The sequence below is a fragment of the Anomalospiza imberbis genome, chromosome 9 (genome assembly GCF_031753505.1).
Source record: "Anomalospiza imberbis isolate Cuckoo-Finch-1a 21T00152 chromosome 9, ASM3175350v1, whole genome shotgun sequence".
NCBI classification, from domain to species: Eukaryota; Metazoa; Chordata; class Aves; order Passeriformes; family Viduidae; genus Anomalospiza; species Anomalospiza imberbis.
This window is the reverse complement of record NC_089689.1, coordinates 1,949,101-1,970,539: the sequence shown is the minus strand read 5'-3', so window position 1 is coordinate 1,970,539 and position 21,439 is coordinate 1,949,101. Positions and strand designations below refer to the sequence as shown.

General features: G+C 42.7%; 1 protein-coding gene across 16 annotated transcripts in view; it reads left to right on the top strand.

The window, feature by feature from the left end:
* Window positions 1–1,021: 1,021 nt before the first annotated feature.
* The window catches only part of PRRC2C (proline rich coiled-coil 2C), a 69,696-nt gene continuing 49,278 nt past the window's right edge, over window positions 1,022–21,439 (top strand). For 10 of the 16 annotated variants that reach the window (XM_068199278.1, XM_068199282.1, XM_068199288.1 and 7 more), the window contains exons 1-3: window positions 1,022–1,178; window positions 17,108–17,275; window positions 18,408–18,585. In XM_068199278.1, coding sequence (XP_068055379.1) covers window positions 17,161–17,275; window positions 18,408–18,585 — 293 coding nt within the window. In that variant the 5' untranslated portion in view covers window positions 1,022–1,178; window positions 17,108–17,160. The remainder of the gene's footprint in view (window positions 1,179–17,107; window positions 17,276–18,407; window positions 18,586–21,439) is intronic. The other 6 variants (XM_068199293.1, XM_068199292.1, XM_068199286.1 and 3 more) reach the window with 1 other exon arrangement.

The window sequence follows — 21,439 nt, the reverse complement described above, 5'->3', positions numbered from 1 at the left end:
GCCTGAGCAGCCTCAGGATTATAGGGAACCCTGAATTCCTGGGATAGGACCGGGATAGGACCGGGATGGGGCCTGGATAGGAACCGGGATAGGACCAAGGTAGGAACCGGGATAGGACCAAGGTAGGAACCGGGATAGGGGCCGGGACAGGACCGGGATAGGAACTGGGATGGGGCTGGGATAGGAACCAGGATGGGGCTGGGATGGGGCTGGGATAGGAACCGGGATAGGACCGGGGTAGGAACCGGGATGGGGCTGGGATAGGAACCAGGATGGGGCTGGGATGGGGCTGGGATAGGAACCGGGATAGGACCGGGGTAGGAAACGGGATGGGGCTGGGATGGGACCGGGGTAGGAACCGGGATGGGACCTGGATAGGAACTGGGATGGGGCCTGGATAGGAACCGGGATAGGACCGGGGTAGGGGCCGGGACAGGACCGGGATAGGAACTGGGATGGGGCTGGGATGGGGTTGGGATAGGAACCGGGATAGGACTGGGATGGGGCTGGGGTAGGAACCGGGATAGGAACCGGGATAGGACCGGGATAGGAACCGGGATAGGACCGGGATGGGGCCGGGGTAGGGCCCGGGATGGGGCCCGGGATAGGACCGGGATAGGAACCGGGATAGGACCGGGATGGGGCCGGGTTAGGAACTGGGATGGGGCCTGGACAGGAACCGAGATGGGGCCGGGATAGGACCGGGATGGGGCCCGGGATAGGACCGGGATAGGAACCGGGATAGGACCGGGATAGGAACCGGGATAGGAACCGGGACGGGACCGGGATAGGAACCGGGATAGGACCGGGATAGGAACCGGGATAGGACCGGGATAGGAACGGGGCCGGGGCCGGTATAGGACCCGGGATAGGACCGGGACAGAACCGGGCCGGGGCCGGCTCGGCGCGCCCCGCCCTCCGCCCCGCGCCGCCAGGGGGCGCACCTGTCCCCGGGAGCCCGCGCGACTGCGGCACGGCGCTGTCACGTGACCGGCGGCGCGGGGGCGGGACCGGCGGCTCGCGCTGTGCGCGGTGACGTCAGACGTCGTTGGCGCCCGGCTTGGCCGCCCGCCATCTTGGCCCCTGTGTGCGAGCGGCCGAGGCGGCGGCGCCGGGAGAGGCAGCGGCCCCGCCGGCACCGGGACCCGCGGGCAGCCGAGCGCCGCCCTGCGCGCCCGGTAAGCGGCGAGGCTCCTCCGCTTCACCGCGGCGGAGCGCGGGCTCGCGTCGCGGCACGGCGCCGGCAGGAGCGGGCGGGCGGCCTGCGCCGCATGGCCCCGGGCGGGGGCGGCTTCCGCCCGGGCGGGCCCGCGGCCGGCGGGTGAGGGGCGCCCTGGGCCGGCACCGCCGCCGGGCGGAGCGGAGCGGAGCGGGGCGGGCGGCCGGGCCGGGGCTCGCCGGGCCGGGCCGCCCCGCATTGGCGCTCGGGGCCGGCCGCGCCCCGCCGAGCACGGCCCGGGCCGCGCCCGGGGCCGGCGGGAGAGGCGGCTGTGCCGGCACCGCTGCTGCGGGCGTGCTGCTTCCTTCTCCCGCTCTCTTTTTTGCCCCTCGCTTTTCCCCCTTTTTTAACGGCGCTTGGTCTCCTCCCCCTCTTGTTCTCTCCCAGCCTTTCGCTCTGCTCCGGAGGCTCCTCGAGGAAGGCGCCGAGCCCTGCGTGCGTTCGCGCTCGCTTCTTCCCGCGGCTCCGATTCTTCCCGCAGGAACGGGGGGGAGAGCAGCCTTGTCTTGGGGCTGCTGGAGGCGAGGCGCCTCGGTTTTCCAAGTCTGAAATTCGCATCCGGGCTTCTGTGATTCTTCGCCTACGGTAAAAGGCAGTTCTCGGGTGGTTTGGTGCGGGACTGAGTGAAGGAAGGCATTGTTAGTGCTGCCGGGGCCAGGGTTGGTAGGGCTGGGGTGGTCAGAGCCAGGGGTGTTCTCGTGGATAGCGCTTCAAGGATGTGAGAGCGTGGTGAGATGACAAGGCTGAAATCCAGGCAGTTGGTCTGCAGTGGGCATAATCCAGGGACGCAGGGATTGAAAATGTTGAGGCTAAAAGATAATTTGCAGTTCAGGCCCTCTTCCCGAGGAAGGGGACATGCACGAGAGCGTGGTGCTGGGCTCTGAATGGAACAGTGTGGGTTTTCTTCCTTTTTGTGTTTCACGTGGGTCTTCTGTAAATTTATTCTTTGGTGGAGCATCTTGAAGTCAGTATTTTCAAGGAAGGACCGTTTCTCCTTGTTGCCCTGATTATTGGGGTTAAATAGGCATGTTACTGGAAATGAGCAATATTTCCAACAGAAGGAACGGGGCTGTGATTTTTAATAGTTCTGTTTCTTGTGCAATGAGGCATCTGGCCTACTTGGTGTCTCAGAGAGCTCTGCTCAGGCAAGAAACTGCTTTTGAAGGGGCAGGAAACAGGACATGATCTCATTTGTCCATGTATGAGAAACAAAAGGATTGTCCTTAGGTGCTGACTGCCAGGAGCTCTGTGTGGCTATCAGAGTTGGTTTTTTTTAATCTATAGTCTAGAGAATTTTGATTCTGTGTAAATTTTGTGGTGTTTTGGTGCAACTCTGCAACCGTTTTCTTGAGCATAAAGAACCTCAAAGTCGTGGGAGTTGTTTGAACTGGAGGAATGTTCAGTGGTTTGGTGATGTGGGCTTGAGGGGTCACTCTTTAAACTGAAGTGAGAGCTTGGTTCTCTCTTAGGCCACTGCTTGGAGACCAGGATTGAGGCTCTGTCTGCCACCTCAAGCTCTGCCTTGCTGTGTGGATGTGCTTGTATGAACTTCTTGGCTTTTGTAGATAATAGCCCATGAAATATGTATAACTCAATATACAGTTGCTTCTGTGAGTCTTGGTAATATAAATATTCTGTGTCCTGGCAGTTTAATAGCAATTTATAATATCTTTGCTCTCATTTAGGCTTTCCATAATGGGAGCCCTGGTTTTTTTGTAGAGCAGAACAGTTACATCAGTCTCCAGTTTTAACTTGTGCTCCTGATCCAATGCTACAGATTTATGGGATGTACCTTCCATAGGTCCTGTGTCCCTAGGGAAAGTGAAACAGGCCCCAGTGAGCAAAGGAGAGATGATGCAATTCCAAAGGGAGTGTTTGGGGCTGTCTGAATGAATGCTGGGTGGCAATTGAGAGAAAGAATGGAAGTCAGAGCAGGATTCTGTTCTGTGGGGCCAATTTCAGCCAGGTGTCCTGCAGGACTGGGAATACAGTTCCTTTGTTCCAGACTGATTTCCAGGCTAAGGAGCAGCAGGGATGTGAGAGTAGAGAGAGGGTAGGATAAATACCATATAAGGGATGGTGTGGATAAAATGAGGAGATAAAAATCTTGCAGAAGAGTTCAAGCCTTGCACAGTGTGCTCTTGCAGAGGAGTAAACCGTTGTGTAGTGGATTGGGGGTGTGAGAGAAGGAAAAACATTTCTCTTCAGAGGCTCCTGCAGTAGTGCAGGGTTTGAGGGGGAAAAGCTCCACCACATGAAAATGCAGCACCTTCCCACTAGCTGGGGATGGATGCTGGCTGGGCTTGTAATGACAGCACTGCTGGTGGTGTTTTACTGGTAGAACCAGTTCATCTTGTGTAGGAAATTTTTCCTTTGCTCAGCCTCACGCTCTCATTGGTGTTTGGGTTTTACAAAACCAGTGGAAGCTTACGGGTGAAAGTAGTGTAAAAATAAAAAGCTGAAATTCGTGTGAGGACATGGGAGGGAATAATACTGAGTATTGGTGAAACGAAAATGGAGTACACAGGAGTCTTAATGCGTCAAGAGCAGAGGAAGATGAAGTCCTAATAAAAATCAGATGAAGACAGCTTTTATGTCTATGAAGAACAGGCTAACAGAAATAGACTGTTTTTATTACAAATACCTCAGCCATTACATAACATTCTAAGTCAATGCTAACGAGCTCGTCTGTTACAGATTGCAAACACATACTAAAGGGAGAAACTGTTTAACATTCACATTGTTCATGGTTTAAATTATCTGACACTGTCTTGATTAACGGGGAAATTAGAGTGCAGAATCAGCCTGAAGGATGATGGTGATAAATTTTAACTGATGTTTATTTGAAAATAACATGGGCTTCATTTCCAGGGTCTTCCAGCATCAGAGACAGGAATGGCTGCACTTCATGTTCAGCTACAACAAATGCACAAGTACTGCCTGAAGAACTGGGGCATCACCCAGTCCTGGGTAACTGAGAGGAGTCTCTTAAATACCAATTTAATCCATGTTCAGCTGATTCCTAAGTGAAGTGGCAGCCTTACTAGGATTTTACCGAGTTGGGCTGTAAATCGTAGTTTGGCAGTGATCAGGCTGCCTGGTTTTTGCTGCTCTGCTTGCTTAAGTTAGCAAACCAAACTTTCTGTGCTTAGAAAAGCAGCCCTTTTCAGGCTGTCCTCATGAAATCGACTAAACCACTACACCTTGGTTTGAAATTCATATTTTGTTAGCATGTGACTGTTGCTGCATTTTATTGTTTGTAAATTTTAACTTACAATTTCAATCTACAGTTATAATTTTAAGGAATGTTTGCAGCACTTAAAATGATTTGAACCTTCAGCTAAGTGCAGCAACATTTGCTTTTTGTTTGAGAACCCAATAGTTTCCTCTCAGTTAAAGACCTGATATTGCTTTAGGACTTCTGTTTCAAACTCAACAGATATTTCACTGAAGGACTTCTGTTTCAAACTCAACAGATATTCCACTGAAGGACTTCAGTCTTAATATCAATTAATTGATGCTCTCACTTTGAAAAAATATAAATACTGATTTACAGGGCTTGTTTTTTACTTATGTTTAGTTAGGACAGTCTGTGCTTTGTTTAGGACACAGCAGAAGTCCTCTAATGAAAAGGAGCAAGAACATTTTTCCTTGACAATGCATATAAGAAAGATGTATTTTAGCAAGAAAAGCTTGCCTTTGACTTGTGGCATTTCAAACTGATGGCTTTGCTGGAGTCACCTTGGCTAAGAGATGTTTTTCATGCCACAGATGAAGCCACCAGCACAGACAGTGCTTTGTAGGACACACAGAGCTTTGGATAACCAAAAGTTCATTGATAAGTATTTTGATAATGTGTTGAGCCTGGATTATTACTGCATCTTGAAAGCAAAGTGTCAAGGGATGTGTGGGTTGTTTTTTTCTGAGCAGAATAAATAGAGAACCAAGAGCAAGTGAAGATGTTAAAGCTCATCTGCAGCCATTTGCCAGATGCAAGTTAACTTCCATGGAAAATGGATTCTGGAGTGCTGAGAGACAGATGCATAAGGCTGCCTATGCTGATAAGGCTTTTTAAATTTAGCTTCTCATCTTTTTTTCCCTTTTTTTGCGGTTAAACCCAGTCTACAGCCGAGGTCTGAAGTCGACCCTTACTGTAATTAACTGGTGTTGTCCAGAGCTGTTGTCAGTGTGGTGTTGGCAGCTGCATCTCTTCCATGCTGAGCATTCCTCAGTGAACAAGGAGATGTGTCTGTTCCAAGAAATGAGTGAGTCACAGGGAAAAACATGTAACCAGAGATCCAGAGGATAATGGGCAGCAGGTAGAAGAGGCTGTGAGCTCTCTCCAAGTTGGACCAGACCGAGGAACAAAATTCAACCACCTTTATAGGCATTGCAGTGAGATTTTTTTACTGAAACTGACAGTGTGTTACAAGCTGGAGCATTTGGCAGTCCTGGCTCTCACTATCATGGTGGGAGTATCTTAAAAACCTTCAAAATATGCTGCGACACCTTTTTAATACAGAGAAGAAATTAAGTTTATTTTTGATGTACATGAGTCAGGTTAGGAAAATTATAGGAGTAATGGGCAGCAAAGAATTTGGGCAAGGTGGGCAGTTTTGAACATGATGACAAGTAGGTTAAATGACTGATTAGAGTAACTATTTTGAACTTTTTTATATAATGGTGAGGTTGTACAAGACTTCAAAACTTTTTTCTGTAGTTTCTCACTGTTGAGTGCTTCCATCTTCAGGTTGGACCCTTCAACAACAAAAATAACTTGAAAAGATGAACAGAAAAGAATTGGCAGGGAAAAGCTGGCAAAGAGGGGATTAATTTTGGCACGTGTGTTTGTAAAGAAGAGGGGAAATGCTTAAGGATGTAGCCCTGGAGTGGTTCTTGTGCACTGTCAAAATATTCTGTAGGAGCTCATAAACAGGAGCTTACCTGAACATTATTTCAGAGCAACAAATTTCCAAAATAAAACCCTTTAGATGTATTTATTTCTTATTTAAGGATTAACTTATGAATAGGGGATTTGGAAAAACAAATTATATATAAAAATTTTTACTTATTTGCAGTTGAGGTCAGGGATACTTTAAAGATGCACGAAAGCAGGATGAGAAATCTGCTGCTTAACGTTGTTTTCCTGGGGAAGAACGCTGAAAAAAGGTGTCACTTCTTTGTGAAAAAACATTGATTATTTCACTGGGGCTTGGAAGTTGGGGTAAAGGAGCAGGAAATTGAAGTTTTTTAAGAGATTCCTTGAATTATTCCCAGCAAATGAGTGGTTTTCACTTTTTTTTCCTAATCTGTCCTCCTCCCTTCCGGTGTCCAAGCCTACATGGGGTGGGTGGGAAGGGTTGAAAATGTGCCACCAGCTCAATGAGGGTTTGTAATAAAGAGGCTTTTGCACTAAGTATTAAAGGGAAAAATGAAACAGTGGAAAGATGGGCATTGGCTGTAAATGGCTGCAGGCTCTGCTCATCTGTTGGGAATCTGGTCTTTTTTCATGTACTTATTGATTTTCTTTCATCAGCTTCCTAAAAGGAAGTGTTCTGCACCAGCTTATCACTGGGACCTACTTAGGAGTTGACTCCTGCTCAGCTCAGCTGTTCCTGGTAACTTCCCCCAGGCAGCACCTGCAGAGGAGCAGACAGCTCATCACAGAGCAGAGTTGTGAGGCTGCTGCTGTAGCCCCACTGTGGATTTGTCTTTTGTCCCCCTTTCTCAGCCTGATATCAGCCACTACTCAGGATGCCACCAAGGAGGGCACTCCCCATGTCGCTGTCTCTGTGTGTGGGGAGAAGGAGTTTGCTGATATTTTTGCCTTTCCAGGCTTCTGGAGTGGTTCAGCTGAGCAAGAAACAAAGTGGTGCTTGTGACAGTCTGCCGAGTGTGTTTGTAATTTTTTATGGGATTGTTTGTGATCCTAACCATTAAGAGATGCCTTTACAGAGAGCTGCTGTGGTCTGGATAAACTGATCAAAATTAGCTATTAAGAAGTTGGTGAATAGTTGTAATTTTTTCAGTTAAAAATCCTTCTGACAGGTAAGACAGGTCATGGTAGTCTATTCAGAGAAAATGCTGCCTCCCAGGCTGCTGTTTGAATCCTGCACTTTGATAGCAGGTACACAGCTTGTTTCTGCAAGAATTTGGCTTAATTTATTCCCTTATCTTGTGCTCAAATAGGCAACGATTCAGTTTTGTGAGCTTTGAAGTTTTCCTCATTCTTCCAAATAATGGAAATTTCTTTAATAAATGGTTTTGCAAATCTTAAAAATAAGTCTCATTTGGCATCTGCAAGTTGAAAAGCTAATTGGGCGAAAGCACTTGCATTGTTCTGTTTCCAGAAATAATGAGAACGCTTATCATTATGATGCTCTCTGTAATTCTATAGAAACTCTTTGGGGTTTTTTTTCTGGCCCTGGCTTTCTTCCAGAACTTCAAACCTCCTGCCTCAATTAAAAATTTACTATTTATGAAAGTTTCTTAACCAGCTGCATGAAACTGGAAAATCAAAATTTGCTTAATGCTTGGTGTCAAAGAAATAAGAAAAGACTTGTAAAAACATTGTCAGGCTAAGAAGAAATAAAGTAGCCTGCTCTAAAAGTGACCTGCAGAGAAACCTGAGATGTTAGGTTTTCAGAGAAAAATAGATTTTTAGTTGCAACATGTTTGGTAATCTTCTGAAACGTCTGAATTGTAATTTGTGTCTGAGGATTGTCAGCTCATGGCCAGAGTAGCTGTGTTGGGTTGGTGCATCGCCTTTGTCCAGTGCTGGTTCTGACCTAGGTGGGACACTCACTGTCAGTCTCTTTACTGGAACGTCTTTAAGAATCCGTTCTGGCACAGAAACTCGGCTAATTTGAAAAGAGCTGACCCTAGAAGGAATGCTCTAGTACAGGTATTGGTAGTTAACTCCTCTTTCGCACTTGAGCTGTGGTTGAGGTATCGAGTTTCTCTCCACTGGTCTGGTTCCTGTAGAAGGAATGAGAAAATGAACTGGACACTTGGGGTACCAGTGAAGGCTGTGCTGTGTTTACCTGGTCACCGTATTCCACTGTGGTGCTCTCATCTTGCAGTTAGGAGCCTTTTTGGCCTCTGGCAGCTTTTTATTCATGTGTCAGTGAGCAATAAGGTTTGTTTTGCATTGCTGCCTTGCTATGCCTCAACCCAAACTGGGAATTGCTCTGAAAAGAGCTGGACAAGTCTGGTGGTCATTGCTCTTGGAATCTGCAAGCAGTCATGTGGAGAACTATTTCATTAAACATGATTCCACATCACCTCCATCAGCAGTGGAACGCTCTCTGGGACAAGTGCAGCCTTACAAAACTGACTCTGCAGACAGACGAAGATGTGCTGCAGTGTTGAGGCTGGTGTGCCTCTGCCAGGGTCAGACTGGACCATTCCAGTAGAGGGGAATGCTGGACCCAGGGTGCATTTGGCACATCCGGGTTTCTGATCCTCATGACTTTGTGGTGCCTGTGCAGTCGGGTTCACAACTTCAACCTTCAAGTCCCTTCTCTGTAGTATTTGATTGTATGCAAATTCCATCAGTCTGTTGGCCTAAAGAACTATTCCTCATGTTGCAAAGAAGTTTGAAAAAAATGACCAAAGTAAATTTTCTGAACTCAGAAACCAAATTAAAATCACTTCTATCTAGATCTTTTAAACCAGTCATCATTTTTTTTGACTAAAGACTTGAGGCTGAGTCTGGACATCAGGTATTTCACTTCTTCAAGGTACTTGACCACCAGAGTAGCATTTCTGTAGGAGTCTTACTTGCTTAAAAGTGCTGCTGCTTGCGGTTGCAGATGTTGGGCTTTCAGTTCAGAATAGTGGAAGAGCTTTTGTTAAAACTCTCTGGTGATACTTGTACCATTTTTTGATTATCTAACCTCTGAAAATTTAAAGAATTACTAGACACAAAATTCACTGAAGGGAATTTCTTAAATTTACCTTGTTTGATACTCCATTTTGAAAATCAATATTTTTTGAAATCAATTTGTATTTTAATTGTAAAGTTATCATTAAAATAACAGTATTTAATTTTAAAGCTGCAGCAGACAGGGCTATTACATTTTCTGCACGTGCAGTAGTTGAGAACTGAATGAATTTTTTAGGGAGGAACTTCCTAATGTCAGCATTTTGTTTTAAGAATTTATATAATATTGAAATATATAAATATAAAATTTATATTTATGCTTGAGTGCATCTCTAAATTATCTCCTCAGCTCCCTGTAAAAGGCAGAAGTAAATATAAGAGGTGTCTTGATGAACAGCTTCCCTTTCTCAGTAAAAAGCTGACAGACCAAATTCAGGCCATTGGTGTAAAACATGGAGGAAAGAGACAAACATTGAAAGCATTGAGTTCCTGGATAACTGCATTGTTCTAGGTATTATTTAGATAGTATTTGTGAGGATACTGAACAGATTTATTTGATGCTCAGAATATAAACATGCAAAAAAAATTGACTAAATTAAACGAAAACTGCTTTATTTCCCCCAGAGTTCTTAAATAGCTGCACTGGCATCATTTCTGCCTGTGAAGGGAGGGGATGGGATCAGAATCTCTCAATTACCTGAGGTCACCTAAAAACGAGAAGATTTCATAAGCAGAAGAAATACCAGAATTCATCTTAGCTGAAAGAAAGCAGCTGTGTGACACATGAAAATATTCAGTGCATTTTTGACAGTTTTATTGCCAGTGAGTTTAACCTGTCTGTGGCTTTTTAATCCCTTGTTATATGGACACATTTAAGTCACGCTGATTCTGAGTGAGCTGCTGATCAAGCTTCTTTTGTCAGGGCTGTTCCCCAGGAGAATGGTTTTGTTGAAATACTCATGCACATACAGTTATATAGATATTAAAATCTATGGATAGAGACAAATTTGAGGTTTGCTGTACTTAGATCTGTGGGGTTTGTAATTATTTTTTCTTTTGTTCTCAAGAAAAAAAACATGACTAGAACTGACAGATTTTTTTTTTTTTCTGGAATATGCATCCTAAAAGTTTGGTTAGTGCCATGTTAGTCTTAAAATGCTCCCAGCAAAAATTCCCTGAGCTGTTGTGGTTTGTTGCTGGTTTTCCTGTTGGAAAGCCAGGGTTTAGGTGACCAGTATTTCTCCCAGAAAATGGGTTCAGCAGGCTGCCTTGCAGGCTTTCTAAAGCAGCAGATTTGTTTGCTCCATAGATTGCTGGTTCAAAGTAACATATGCTTTGTGGAGATGTTAGGTTCTGAGTAGAGTGGTTTTTTGTGGGTGGCTAATTTGGGTTGTTTTTCATTGCTTAGCTTAGTAGCTCTATTTAGACTGTCGTTGCATGTCTGTTAGAATTGATGCAGACATATTTGTGGATGCCCGTTTCTGGCATCCACAAACTCCATTTTTATAGATGCATCTGTGGGGATAATACCCTAAAATGGCTGCCTTGTGTCATAGTGTGTTTTCCACCTGACATACACAGTTTTGGTCCTGTTTTGGAAAGACTTTCTTAGGCTTTAAAGAGGAGCTATTTGAGGAATGATTGAACTAGCAAAGCCTGCTTTGTTCCAGCTTTGTTTCAGGATGGAGTGTCTTGGTTCTGAAGAGCCAAACTATTTTGATTTTTTTCCATTTGGTGGCTGTTAACTCCTCTGTAGATTGTGCCTGTCCTACAGTTCTCCCACTGAGGTGATGGGTACAGAGGAGATGGTGATTAAAGCGTTTTCTTGTCCTACTTGGCTGCAAATCTCCATGGATTTCATAGAGTCCATGCAGTCAGTGCTTTGGTCCCTCTTTCAAGCTGTGCTGGAAACCAGTGAGCCCAAAATCTAGAGATGGAAGAGTTTATTAGTGAGACTCTAAGGAAGTAAAACTTGTGTGGGTCTTGTTCAAGAATGAACTGTACTGAGATCTACCCAAGAACTCTTTAAAGTTTGAAGAGCTTCTCTTCTTGTTGGTCATGATGGAGGTACATGAAGAAAAACTTGGAGTCCCCAAAGATTTCCTGCAGCTTTCAGCCTGCTTAGCAGCAGTCTGCTTGATAATGAACCTTGCTGCAAGTGGCTCTTGGAGGGAAGGGAAATCCTGATTTGAGAGGCTTTATTAGATACCTAGATTTGACAGAGACTTCTTTGCTACCCAGGTGTTACCGGGGGTTCTCCAAGCTTGTTTTTGTGTCATATGAAGCTTTAGGTAAGAAGTTCTTAAGAATTCTTAATACTGGGATAAATGGCCAGAACTTTTGTGTATTTGTTTTGTTGTTATGTTTTTGTAGATAAAAATTGGGCTAAAAATGTAGGTTCCGGAGTTGAAAGTATAAGGTCATGAGGAAGATATCTGTGTCAGAGAAGTGAAGTCAGGATGTTCAACTGTAATTCCATTTTATCTCTATGCAACCTTCCCTATACAAAACCACATCCAAACCCCATGTATTCAGTAATTGCACAGTATTTTGGAGTGTCATTTTAAGATAATAGGATTCCTTGAGACTGGGTTACAAAAAGCACCAAAAAGGCTTTCTTGGGTTCCAAGTACTTTGACTCCGGTGTCCTCTGTTTCTTTATTTTAAATTGGCATTCTGTTTCTGTAATTGATTTAAATTGGTGTCTTTTCTGAAGAGCACACAGTTGTTTTTCAAAAATTTGTATCTACCTGGAGGTTATGCTTAGATTTTACTGTAGTGGGCAATTTCTTCAGTTCTAGAATCTAAATATGCCAGACTTACAGTTCAAAGAAAACTGTCTGAATTTTTTAATGCTACATTTTTGTGTGCAGTGAATATTTTTTTGAAATTACTAACACTGATTTGGGAGCATCTGACTCAAACCAAAGGAATATGTGATTAAAAACTTTAATTACATATATATTTTTTTTTTTAAATAATTTTTTTAGTAGTTGTATTTGGTTCCAGGATTTACCAGAGCCACATGGTTCAGTGTCCCAGAAACAAAGCTATTCTTAGAAAAGTGAAGTTATGGCTGTATACAAATAACAGATTTGTATAGGATGGTTTTTACTCTTTCAGTACTTTTAGTGTGCTTAAAATAGTGTATGGAAATTCTTTCTGGATTGGTTTCTTGGTTTCTGTTTTGAGAGAGGTGCTAATGTGTCCCAGTTACGGATAAACTTTGATGTAGTGTTTTTTGTGCTGTTTCCCACTTCACAGATGGGCATTGGAGGCACTGAGAGTTCAGATCTTCAGCTGGTTTGAGTCTTCAGTGGTGCTCTTTGCCTTAAGTCATTGCAGTGCATCTTTCTCCAAATGTGGCCAAAACATAGCCCTTGGAGTAGAGGTGACAAGGACTAGAGATCCTTGCTGTGTTTAATAGGGATTGTGAGAGTTATTCCAGTATTTTTAATGTTTAAGACTTGAATCCTGGGAAACTCCTGTCCAGGTTACTTGTTCTGATTGAGTGCTTGTAGGCTAAAGAGGTGTGGGGTGGGGGGGTTAAGATGAAGGGACTGTATTAAAACTAACTGCAATACTACTGAAGAAGTCTCTTGACATGCTGCACTAAAACCCAGACCTTTTTTTCTAGGTAGGGGTTTAAAAATGCAGTGTATAAAATATGGGTCGAGAGAGTTTGTCATCTGGCCTGACAAGAATTTAGGAGTTAAGTTGTTAAATGTTTTATACTTCTTGCCACTCAGTGCTCAAAATATGTAATATTTTTACCTTGTTTAAGTAAAACTTTTTTCTGAAACAGAGGTGACACCTTTTCGAGGCTGCAGTAGGCACACTATTCCAAGTTTACAGGAGTAGTAAATTGTGTCATTAATTTCTAAACAAGTCATAGAGGTGAGTTCTAAAATGATCAGGAGAGCTAGGAATTTAGTGGAATATGTGTGATGTGTGTGGGGTTTTGTTTGCTGGAGTTTTACTATTAAAAATATGCTTTTGCAGTCTGGAATCCACTGCATTCAGTTTGTTTTTGTACCAGCTCTAAATATCTAAGAGAGCACAAGTTAAGTTCCTTAACAGAGACCAGGATAGTTAGAATTTATGGCAGCTCCTTTGTGTGCTATTTTCTGTATACAAGCTTCTGAGTTCCTTGCAGGATCTAAAACAGTCAAACAGCTGGAGTCTGAAAAAATAGTCTGGTACAGAAATGAGAGTAATAATTTTTACTCTCAAATCTTCAAGCCACAGTGAAGTTCAGTTTACTTATTTAATAATGTTGCAGAGCAGCAGAAAGGTAAATGTTTGCTCCAGAATTTTGGGGGCATTGTGCTCTCTGTTGTGCATAATAGTAACTGTAATCATTCAGAATGAACAGCTGACTTTCTTAAATTTCTTAATGGTGCAGTGAACCCTGCCAAGTGCCGTCATGGCTCGTGCTGTTCCTGTCCTGGTGGCTGTCACAGAGCTTCCTTAGCTAGGAAAGTGCTCCTGACATCTTGTGTGTGTTCTCAGGGCTGCTCACAGCTGCCTGGGGATACAGCACACAGCCTAAACCTAGTGCACAGCAGCACTTCGCTGTAAGGATTTGATTAATCATCGTAAAACACGGAAATGTTGGGCAAATTGGGAATCACCTGGGGAGAAAATGCTTGATGTGTCCTGTGCTGAAACACCTCAGGTGTTCTGTACAGAAGGACTGATTCCAGTGCTCAGGTATAGGAATGTAGCACACACAACTGAAGTTTGGATGAAAAGTCAGAGGTCCTGGAGCCGGAAAGTTTCACATGGCTCAAAGTCATGCAGCTGTCTCTTCATAACTGTTGTCAGATGGCACTGAGTGCTCGTTTAATGTGTGACTCTGCAGGATGTTTGTGGAAGGCCACACAGGTCTTCAGAGGGAGGGTTTGTCATCCCTGGCTTGAGTACCTGGCCTAAAGTCTTAATTTTGTAAGAATATCTTCTGTGGCAACCAGTATCTGGTCTAAATATATTTAAATATATATATATAATATATTGTTGAATATATTGATCTGCCTAATTGAAATTATTTCTTTTGTGCAAGTCAGATTACTGAGGAATGTGCTGTTTTAGTCATTGTAAAACAGTTTATTTTTCTGTGTAGTGTAAGTTGGGAAAAACTTGTCAAACAGTATGAATTTTAATAGTATAAAAGGCTCAGAGCTCAGTTGTAATGAGCAGGCTGATTTTTCTAAATTAAACATAAAAAGGGGTATTCAGGGAATATGTTCACTGGCCTCTGTTCTTGAAGCTGTCAAACGTTCTAGAAAGAGCAGTTGTTACAATGAGGGTCTGCCCAAGTATGAAATCTGTATTGCTCTGTAAAAAAGAGTGTTATTATGATTAAGATTTTCCATGTTTCATCTCTACCAGAGGTGCAGGCTTTGGAAAAAGATGACAAAAGATTATCTTAAACCACCCTCACACTGCTTTCTGCTCTGTCTGTATCTGTGAGGGCTTTGCTGCTGTTGACAATTCTGGGGGTAAAAAATGACCCAAGTTATCTTTTTTTAATTAGTTTGTTTTGTTTGCTAGTTTCTAGATAATTCACCATTATGAAGCTGCTTCTTGTTTACAAACTCCTTGGCTGGGATGAGTCTTGGGCCAAAAATTAAAACTTTGTATGAGCTCTTTGCACTTGAAAGAACGTGTGAGCATAGTGATTGTAGGGTATGACTTGATAGAGTTATGGGCTCACCTGAAAGCTGGTTTGCCACCTGTGCTCCTGGCAGCTACTGCCCAGCACCTTCTCTGATGCCCCAGGATGACTGTGGTGGACTCTTCATCATAAATACATGATCTACACTCCAGCCACAGACTTGGCTGCTAGGCTATCCTTCATCTATCCAAAAAAAACTACACTGAGGCTGCAAGGTTCCACTGGAAGTCAAAGCTCAATACTCAAATATCTTTACAGGAGACAACTCACCCAGACTGAAACATGAATTTAGGCAAGCTTATCTTTGGAGTTATCAGCTGAGCAGATTTCAAGCAACCATTCACTCTTCAGGCTGCCCCAATACTTACTTGCAATTCAACATGTTAGGCTTTGCCCATCAGTGTTATTCATGGCCAGACTACTGCTTTCATCCTGTCTGGAGACCTGAATCCAGGCAGACTTGTTTATCAGGCTGAGTCTAGATCAGACATGAGGCTCTGCATTGGCCTTTTCTTCTGGAAGGAGATTCAGTTTACCGGAAGGTATTCTGTGGAAGAACCTGGCAGACTCTGTCCCTTCAACTCTTCTGTTCCTCTCTGTTCCCAGCCTCTTACTTATAAGGAGTCTGCCACAGTCATCCTGGGGCATCAGAGAGGGTGCTGGGCTGTAACTGCCAGGAGCACAGGGTGGCAAACCAGCTTTCAGGTGATCCTTTAACTGTGTAAGTCATACACTAAAATCACTGTGTTCACACATTCTTTCTAATGCAAACAGCTCATCCAGAGTTCTGATTTCCTGCCCAAGTCTGGTTTGCTCGGTGGGCCGGGTTCACCCTGCTCCCATCCTGCATTTCGTATTTTTGGATGACACACAGAATAACTGTTGGTGTAACACTTGCTGTTGAAATAGCCAAATGCTGACTAATCTGGAAGAAGAATCTGGGAGTTGCTGGAGTCTTTTTCTGAGGGGAGGATATATTTCTTTGCTGTGTATGTGGCCCCATACAAGGCTGGAGATTGTCCCCTTTGCAGCAGTCTGCATGGATTGTAATTGAATAGCTTCTGGCCAAGTTACGCTGAAGCTGAGCCATCCCAAGGTTATTTGCCATCTTAATTTCTTTTCAATCACGGCTTGTAAATTGAGGTAGAAGGCAGAGGAGGATGGGAATGTTATCATACCTATATAAATTAAATTTCCATGGTCTTTTGACATTGCTGAATGTCTGTCATGACCAAGTAGGTGCTTTGATCTTTAGATTGCTTGTCCTTGCAGACTCTTCTTAATCCATGAGCACCTTGCATGGGAATCACATTCCCTTTGAAAATCTGCAGTTCTGAGTTTGACACGGGAGTTTGATCACTGAAGGGTTTGAACAGGATGTCTTGCTTCTTGCTGCCTGCTTTTAGAATGAAGCACAAGTCTTTGAGCATATAGCACTCTTCTGGAATTCATATAGAAATAGATAAAAAATTGTTGTAAAGAGGGTAGCAGGATTTTTGACTGTTAAAAGAAATCAACTTGTGTAATAATGTTCTGTTTGAGTGAATGCTCACTTGTGTTCCTGCCTGGTGATGAGCAGCAACTCTGCAAGTTCCTTCCAAGAGCTTCTAGAGAAGTATCACAGTTAATTACTGGGTTCTTTTTCTCAAGGCCTGTTATTCTGGGGGAAGGAGGGAGGAGAGGAATGGCCTGCTCCAAGAGCCCTGTAATTTACTGCTGCAGGAAGAATAGTGCAACTCTTGGTTTAAGGGATTCTCACTCTCCCCCTCTGAGCATACTGTGTTCTGGTTTTGACAAACAAAACATTCTTACTCTGTGTATTTAGTGTCTCTGGCTGCTGTGTTCGTGATGGTTTTAATTGGGGAAAAAAGAAGCAAATTCCAGAAATACTATACTGCAGTAACTGTTAATTGTGTCTCAGTACTTGGCTTTGGGAGTGGGTGAGGTCATTGAGCTTCCCCAGTGGGGAAAGAGCTGCTGGTGGAAATTCTGTGTGTTTGTGGGGTTTGGGATTGGGTTTTTATTTTTCATTTTCTAGTGAAATCATGGATGGTATTTACCACTTTAACAGTGTTTGATGTTAATTAAATGCTGAGCCTCCTGATTTTATGACATTCATATTGAAGAGATAGAAATACTTTAGATTCCTGATGTTACATAAGGATAAGGTTTCTGGAGTTAATGCATTCTTTGGCATCCTGCAGAATGCTTAAATGAAACAGTGCTAATGGTGTGAAATATGCTGTCCACTTCTGCCCTGTGAACTCTGACTTAAGTCTTGGCTCCTATTCAGATTGCTTTACTTGTCTGTTGTTTTGCTTTACAGGCAGATTTTGAGGAGTGAACGGAAGGTACCGGACTCGATGAGTTTCCAGCGAAATGTCGGAAAAGTCAGGCCAGAGTACAAAAGCAAAGGATGGAAAAACAAAGTATGCAACACTCAGTCTGTTTAATACTTACAAGGGAAAGTCACTGGAAACTCAGAAAACCACAGGTGAGTAAGCTCTCTTTAGAGTTGCATTCTTTCAGTTTCATCATTACTGCAGTGCTAATTAAGAGTGCAGAGTATATGAGCACTTAACCACAGCATGGTTTTTCATAACTGCTTGGTGCAGCAGTGAAGTGGAAGGATTGTGGAAGGCAGCATTCATTAGTTTCTGTTTACTTGTAAACAGGAGTGTCAGTTCAGAGAGAGAGCATTTGCAGTCTAGTAGGAAGCAGAATGTGGGTAAATAAAGACATGGCAGTCCCCAGCTGTGCATTTTACTGCATTAACATTTGCCACACTGGAAGTGTTTAATTGAGGAAAAGGCAATGCTCACTTACAGCTCTGGGACTTAGATTTTTTGACAAACACTGGATAAAACTTACACTGATATCTCAAATAAGGTGTCTGTGAGCTTGCTTTTTCTTGAGCCATTGAATGGAGAACCAGGGGGAAGTGATGTTCTGAAGGTTTTGGACTTGACAAAGTTGCCTAAATTGTTAGTAAAAGAGAAAAAGTGTGCCCAAGCTTGTTGAAGGCTGCCACAGTATTGTTTTTAAAGGTTGAAACTGAGCTGTTTGTTGTGGTACGCCTTACCCAGGGCGGTAACTTGTGCTTGTTCCCTGAGTTGGTTACTTGGCAGGTTGAATGTCCTGTGGGGTACATTAGCTTTGTACTTGTGGTCTGGAGTAAATACATTTTGTAGGAGTGTTTTTGCAAGGGCAGCATCTGCCAGCTGAAATTTGCAGCAATAAAGAAATGGGCTAGACCCATGGGGGTATTCCTGAACTCATCAATGTATATTAAGCTCCAGAAGAGCCAGAGAATAATGCTTGATATTAACATTGTGTTGTAAATGGCTTCTTTAGCTTTCTGTCACTGGATGTTGTGTATAAAGGTGGGACCATATATCCTTTTTAATCTCTGGAATAGGCTAGCCATAATGACTCACTGCTCAAAAAGTAGTCAGGTTTTCCCAAACCAGGTGTTTTCAATCCCCATTTTAAAATATTAAATTCTGAAGCATTTTAAATTTTTAATTCTTAACATTCTTCATTTTTTCTGACTTTCTTACAAAACATTTTTATGTATCTCTGTCTAAACAGAGTTGTTAACTTGCACTTTCTGTTCTGGCACACAGTTGCTGCACGCCATGGATTGCAGAGTCTTGGAAAAGTTGCTATTTCCAGGAGGATGCCTCCCCCAGCTAATCTGCCCAGCCTCAAAGCAGAGAACAAAGGCAACGACCCCAATGTGAACATTGTGCCTAAGGACGGCACAGGATGGGCTTCAAAACAAGAACAGCACGAAGAAGAGAAGTAAGTTTTTGCCTTTTTTTGCACTGAGAATTAGAAGAATTGAAATTAGACAACTCTAGATATTCTATTTCTTGCTGCTTAATGCTCAGTGTGCTGCAGTCAAATATAGAAACTTTTCTCCTTTAAGCTTTTATAGGATTTCTCTGGAATTAAAAAAAAAAAAAAATTAATACTGGCTTGCTTTGCAGGGCCATTTCTCTCAAGTTTGCCCAAAGCTTGGGATTGGCAGGACCTGGGAAGAAATTTGCTACATTGGAGTGTTCTCAGTGTAGCTACCAGAGAGGAAGTAGCACCACTATTAATTTCTGTGAGGAGGAATCTTGCTAGCAGAGGGATAGTTTAAAAAAAAAAAAAACCTTGCACAAAAAAACCTCCTCACATTTAAGTTGAAAATGGTCTGCTTATAAATTCCATGTTAGGGGAAGAATATTTCACTGGATATGTAAGTTTTGATGTCTACTGATAGGAAATACTGCAGCACATTTTTGTAAGATCAGTGTCATCACCTTAAATAAAATTCTCTCAAAACCCTAAGGAATATACCTGGAAAATTAGAGAACAGCTTGCAAGTTCATCAGAGTATGCAAAAATCAGCTTCATTGTGCTTGTGCTGATGCATGACAGAGAAAACTCAAAAATTCTTGGTTTGCATGTTTGTTGTAATCTTTGCTTTCTTTTCCTAATGGTCAATATTTTCACTTTAATTTTTTTTTTGTTAGAATGCCATAAATTGTACAGACTTTCATATTTTTTTATCTTAAGCTCTACACTATTGTTCCAGACTCCTCCAATATGTGATGCAAACAAGACAGAAGTTGTGGTAGTGTTGATGCACTGCTGTATACCTTGTATGATACAAATTTCCCATGCTCAATGCAGTTTTATGTGCTAGATTTATTTCACACTTGTACAGCTAACTAGGATGAAAGGATCATAGAATCATAGAATATGCTGAGTTGGGAGAGACCATCGAGCCCAACTCCTGGTCCTGCACAGGAAGAAACTAAATAGAAACTGAAACTTTTCAGTTTCTAATTGGAAAGTATTTTAAAGCAGTTCTTTTTTGCCATGTAAGCTTAAAATAGGATGCGATTCTCACTGCCTAAGTAGAAGCAAGGTTTAAGTGTTAATTCTTTTCATACAACTTGCTCTGGAAAACACTGGAATTTAGGGACAGTGGTTGTATGTTCGTAGTGCTTGTGAAAGCAAAAGATGAGGTTTAAAGGTTTCCTTCCTCATCTTTCAGTTTTCTTTTATATATTCCTACATTTCAATACCAATTTTTGACATCTCTCTAAAAAGCTGATAGACTTCAGGAATATAGTGTTGTGTTTAGCCTTTTATTTTGAACTTTTGAAACTGCAGAGTCACAGTTTTCTGCCCAGTGTTTTGTTTGGTATTTTAACAGCATCTACCTGTACTTCAAGGTCACTTACACTTTGCCCTGTTAAATGTGTGTTGAGCTGGTAGCTTGTTTGACTAAAACAGACCTTTGCATGGCCATGTGTTAGGAGATGGCAGTAGTTGATATTCTGTTTACAAACAAATAAATAACTGTCCCTTATCTGCAGCTAGAAGTTGTTTGTATTTTTGTATGCATTACTCGGATAAAGGCCTCAGAATCCAGATAAAAGTAAAACTAGTGAGGGAGAGATTTGTTCCCAGGAATAGGTGTGTATGCCCAGGCCATGAGGAAATTCTTCTAAATTTGGACCATCTGATGTGTTTGCTCAGATCTTAAAATCATTTATTTGACTACTGCTGTGTTTGTGATATTTCAGTGTGCTTGAAATGCTGCACTTTACATGTGAAGTGTTTTATTGTTCCTCTCAGAAGTGTTGCAGACAAAGGTTACATCTTGATAACAGCTTGCTTTAGTTTAATGCACTTTCTCTTGTATCATTGCATTGGAGTTCACAGGGATGTGTTATTCCCTGTAATAATGAAAATTAATTACTTTACTGCTTTCTCAAGTTGTCACTCATTCTGTGGGTATTGCCCCAGTCTCTTTCCTGGATAGTGCAGGCTGTTGTGTAGTGATTTGATTAATTCAGCTGAGTTCTTTCACTCATCCATATTTGCAGGGCAGTGCTTAGATAACTAAAATTCTAAACAGGCTTGTATTTGAAACAGGAGAAATGCAAGGTGAATTTCTTTAACAGTCTTGTTCCTTGTGTCACAAAGTTCAGCCATGTAAGTCATAAATTCCCCAAAGCCTGCTTAGAAAATATGCAACTGTAAGAAATGCAAGTGAAAAACAGGAAAAAAATGAGAACTTTTTTTTTTTTCCTAGACTGTAATACTCTCATGGAACATGAAAATTGCATTTTGTTATCCCTATGAGAAGCTTGTGTGTTTCTGCCCAGTGGTGGTATTTTTCATGGTATTTGCTTCTCTGTCAGTTCTGAGAGTCCTGTGTAGGACTTTGGGTTGATCACTGCAGAACCCAAATGGAACTGATTTCTTAGTGGTAGTCCTCAGAAACTGAGGATCACTTTAGGATCTACTTAAAGCATTTACACTTGTTTCTTGTCAGTGAAGTGACACGATACCACACTGCTTCTGTCTTCACTGGTGTAATAAAGTGATTCTAGACTACAGGATTTGCCCCGTAGTTCCTGTTTTATCAAAGGTTCTACCGAGGAGCTGGAGGGTTAGTCTTAGTTGGTTTTAGACACTAATGCTTTGAGTCTTAAGTTTCCTGAATATGCAGATTTCAGAAATAGCCTTTATTGAAAGAAGTTGAACAGTATGACTGAATCTGCAGACTAGAAAGGGCTTGTGTCTGGGTTTTTTACACTGGACAGAATGAGTGCTTGTGCCTCTTCATTGTTAAGATGGTGGGACTGAGCCC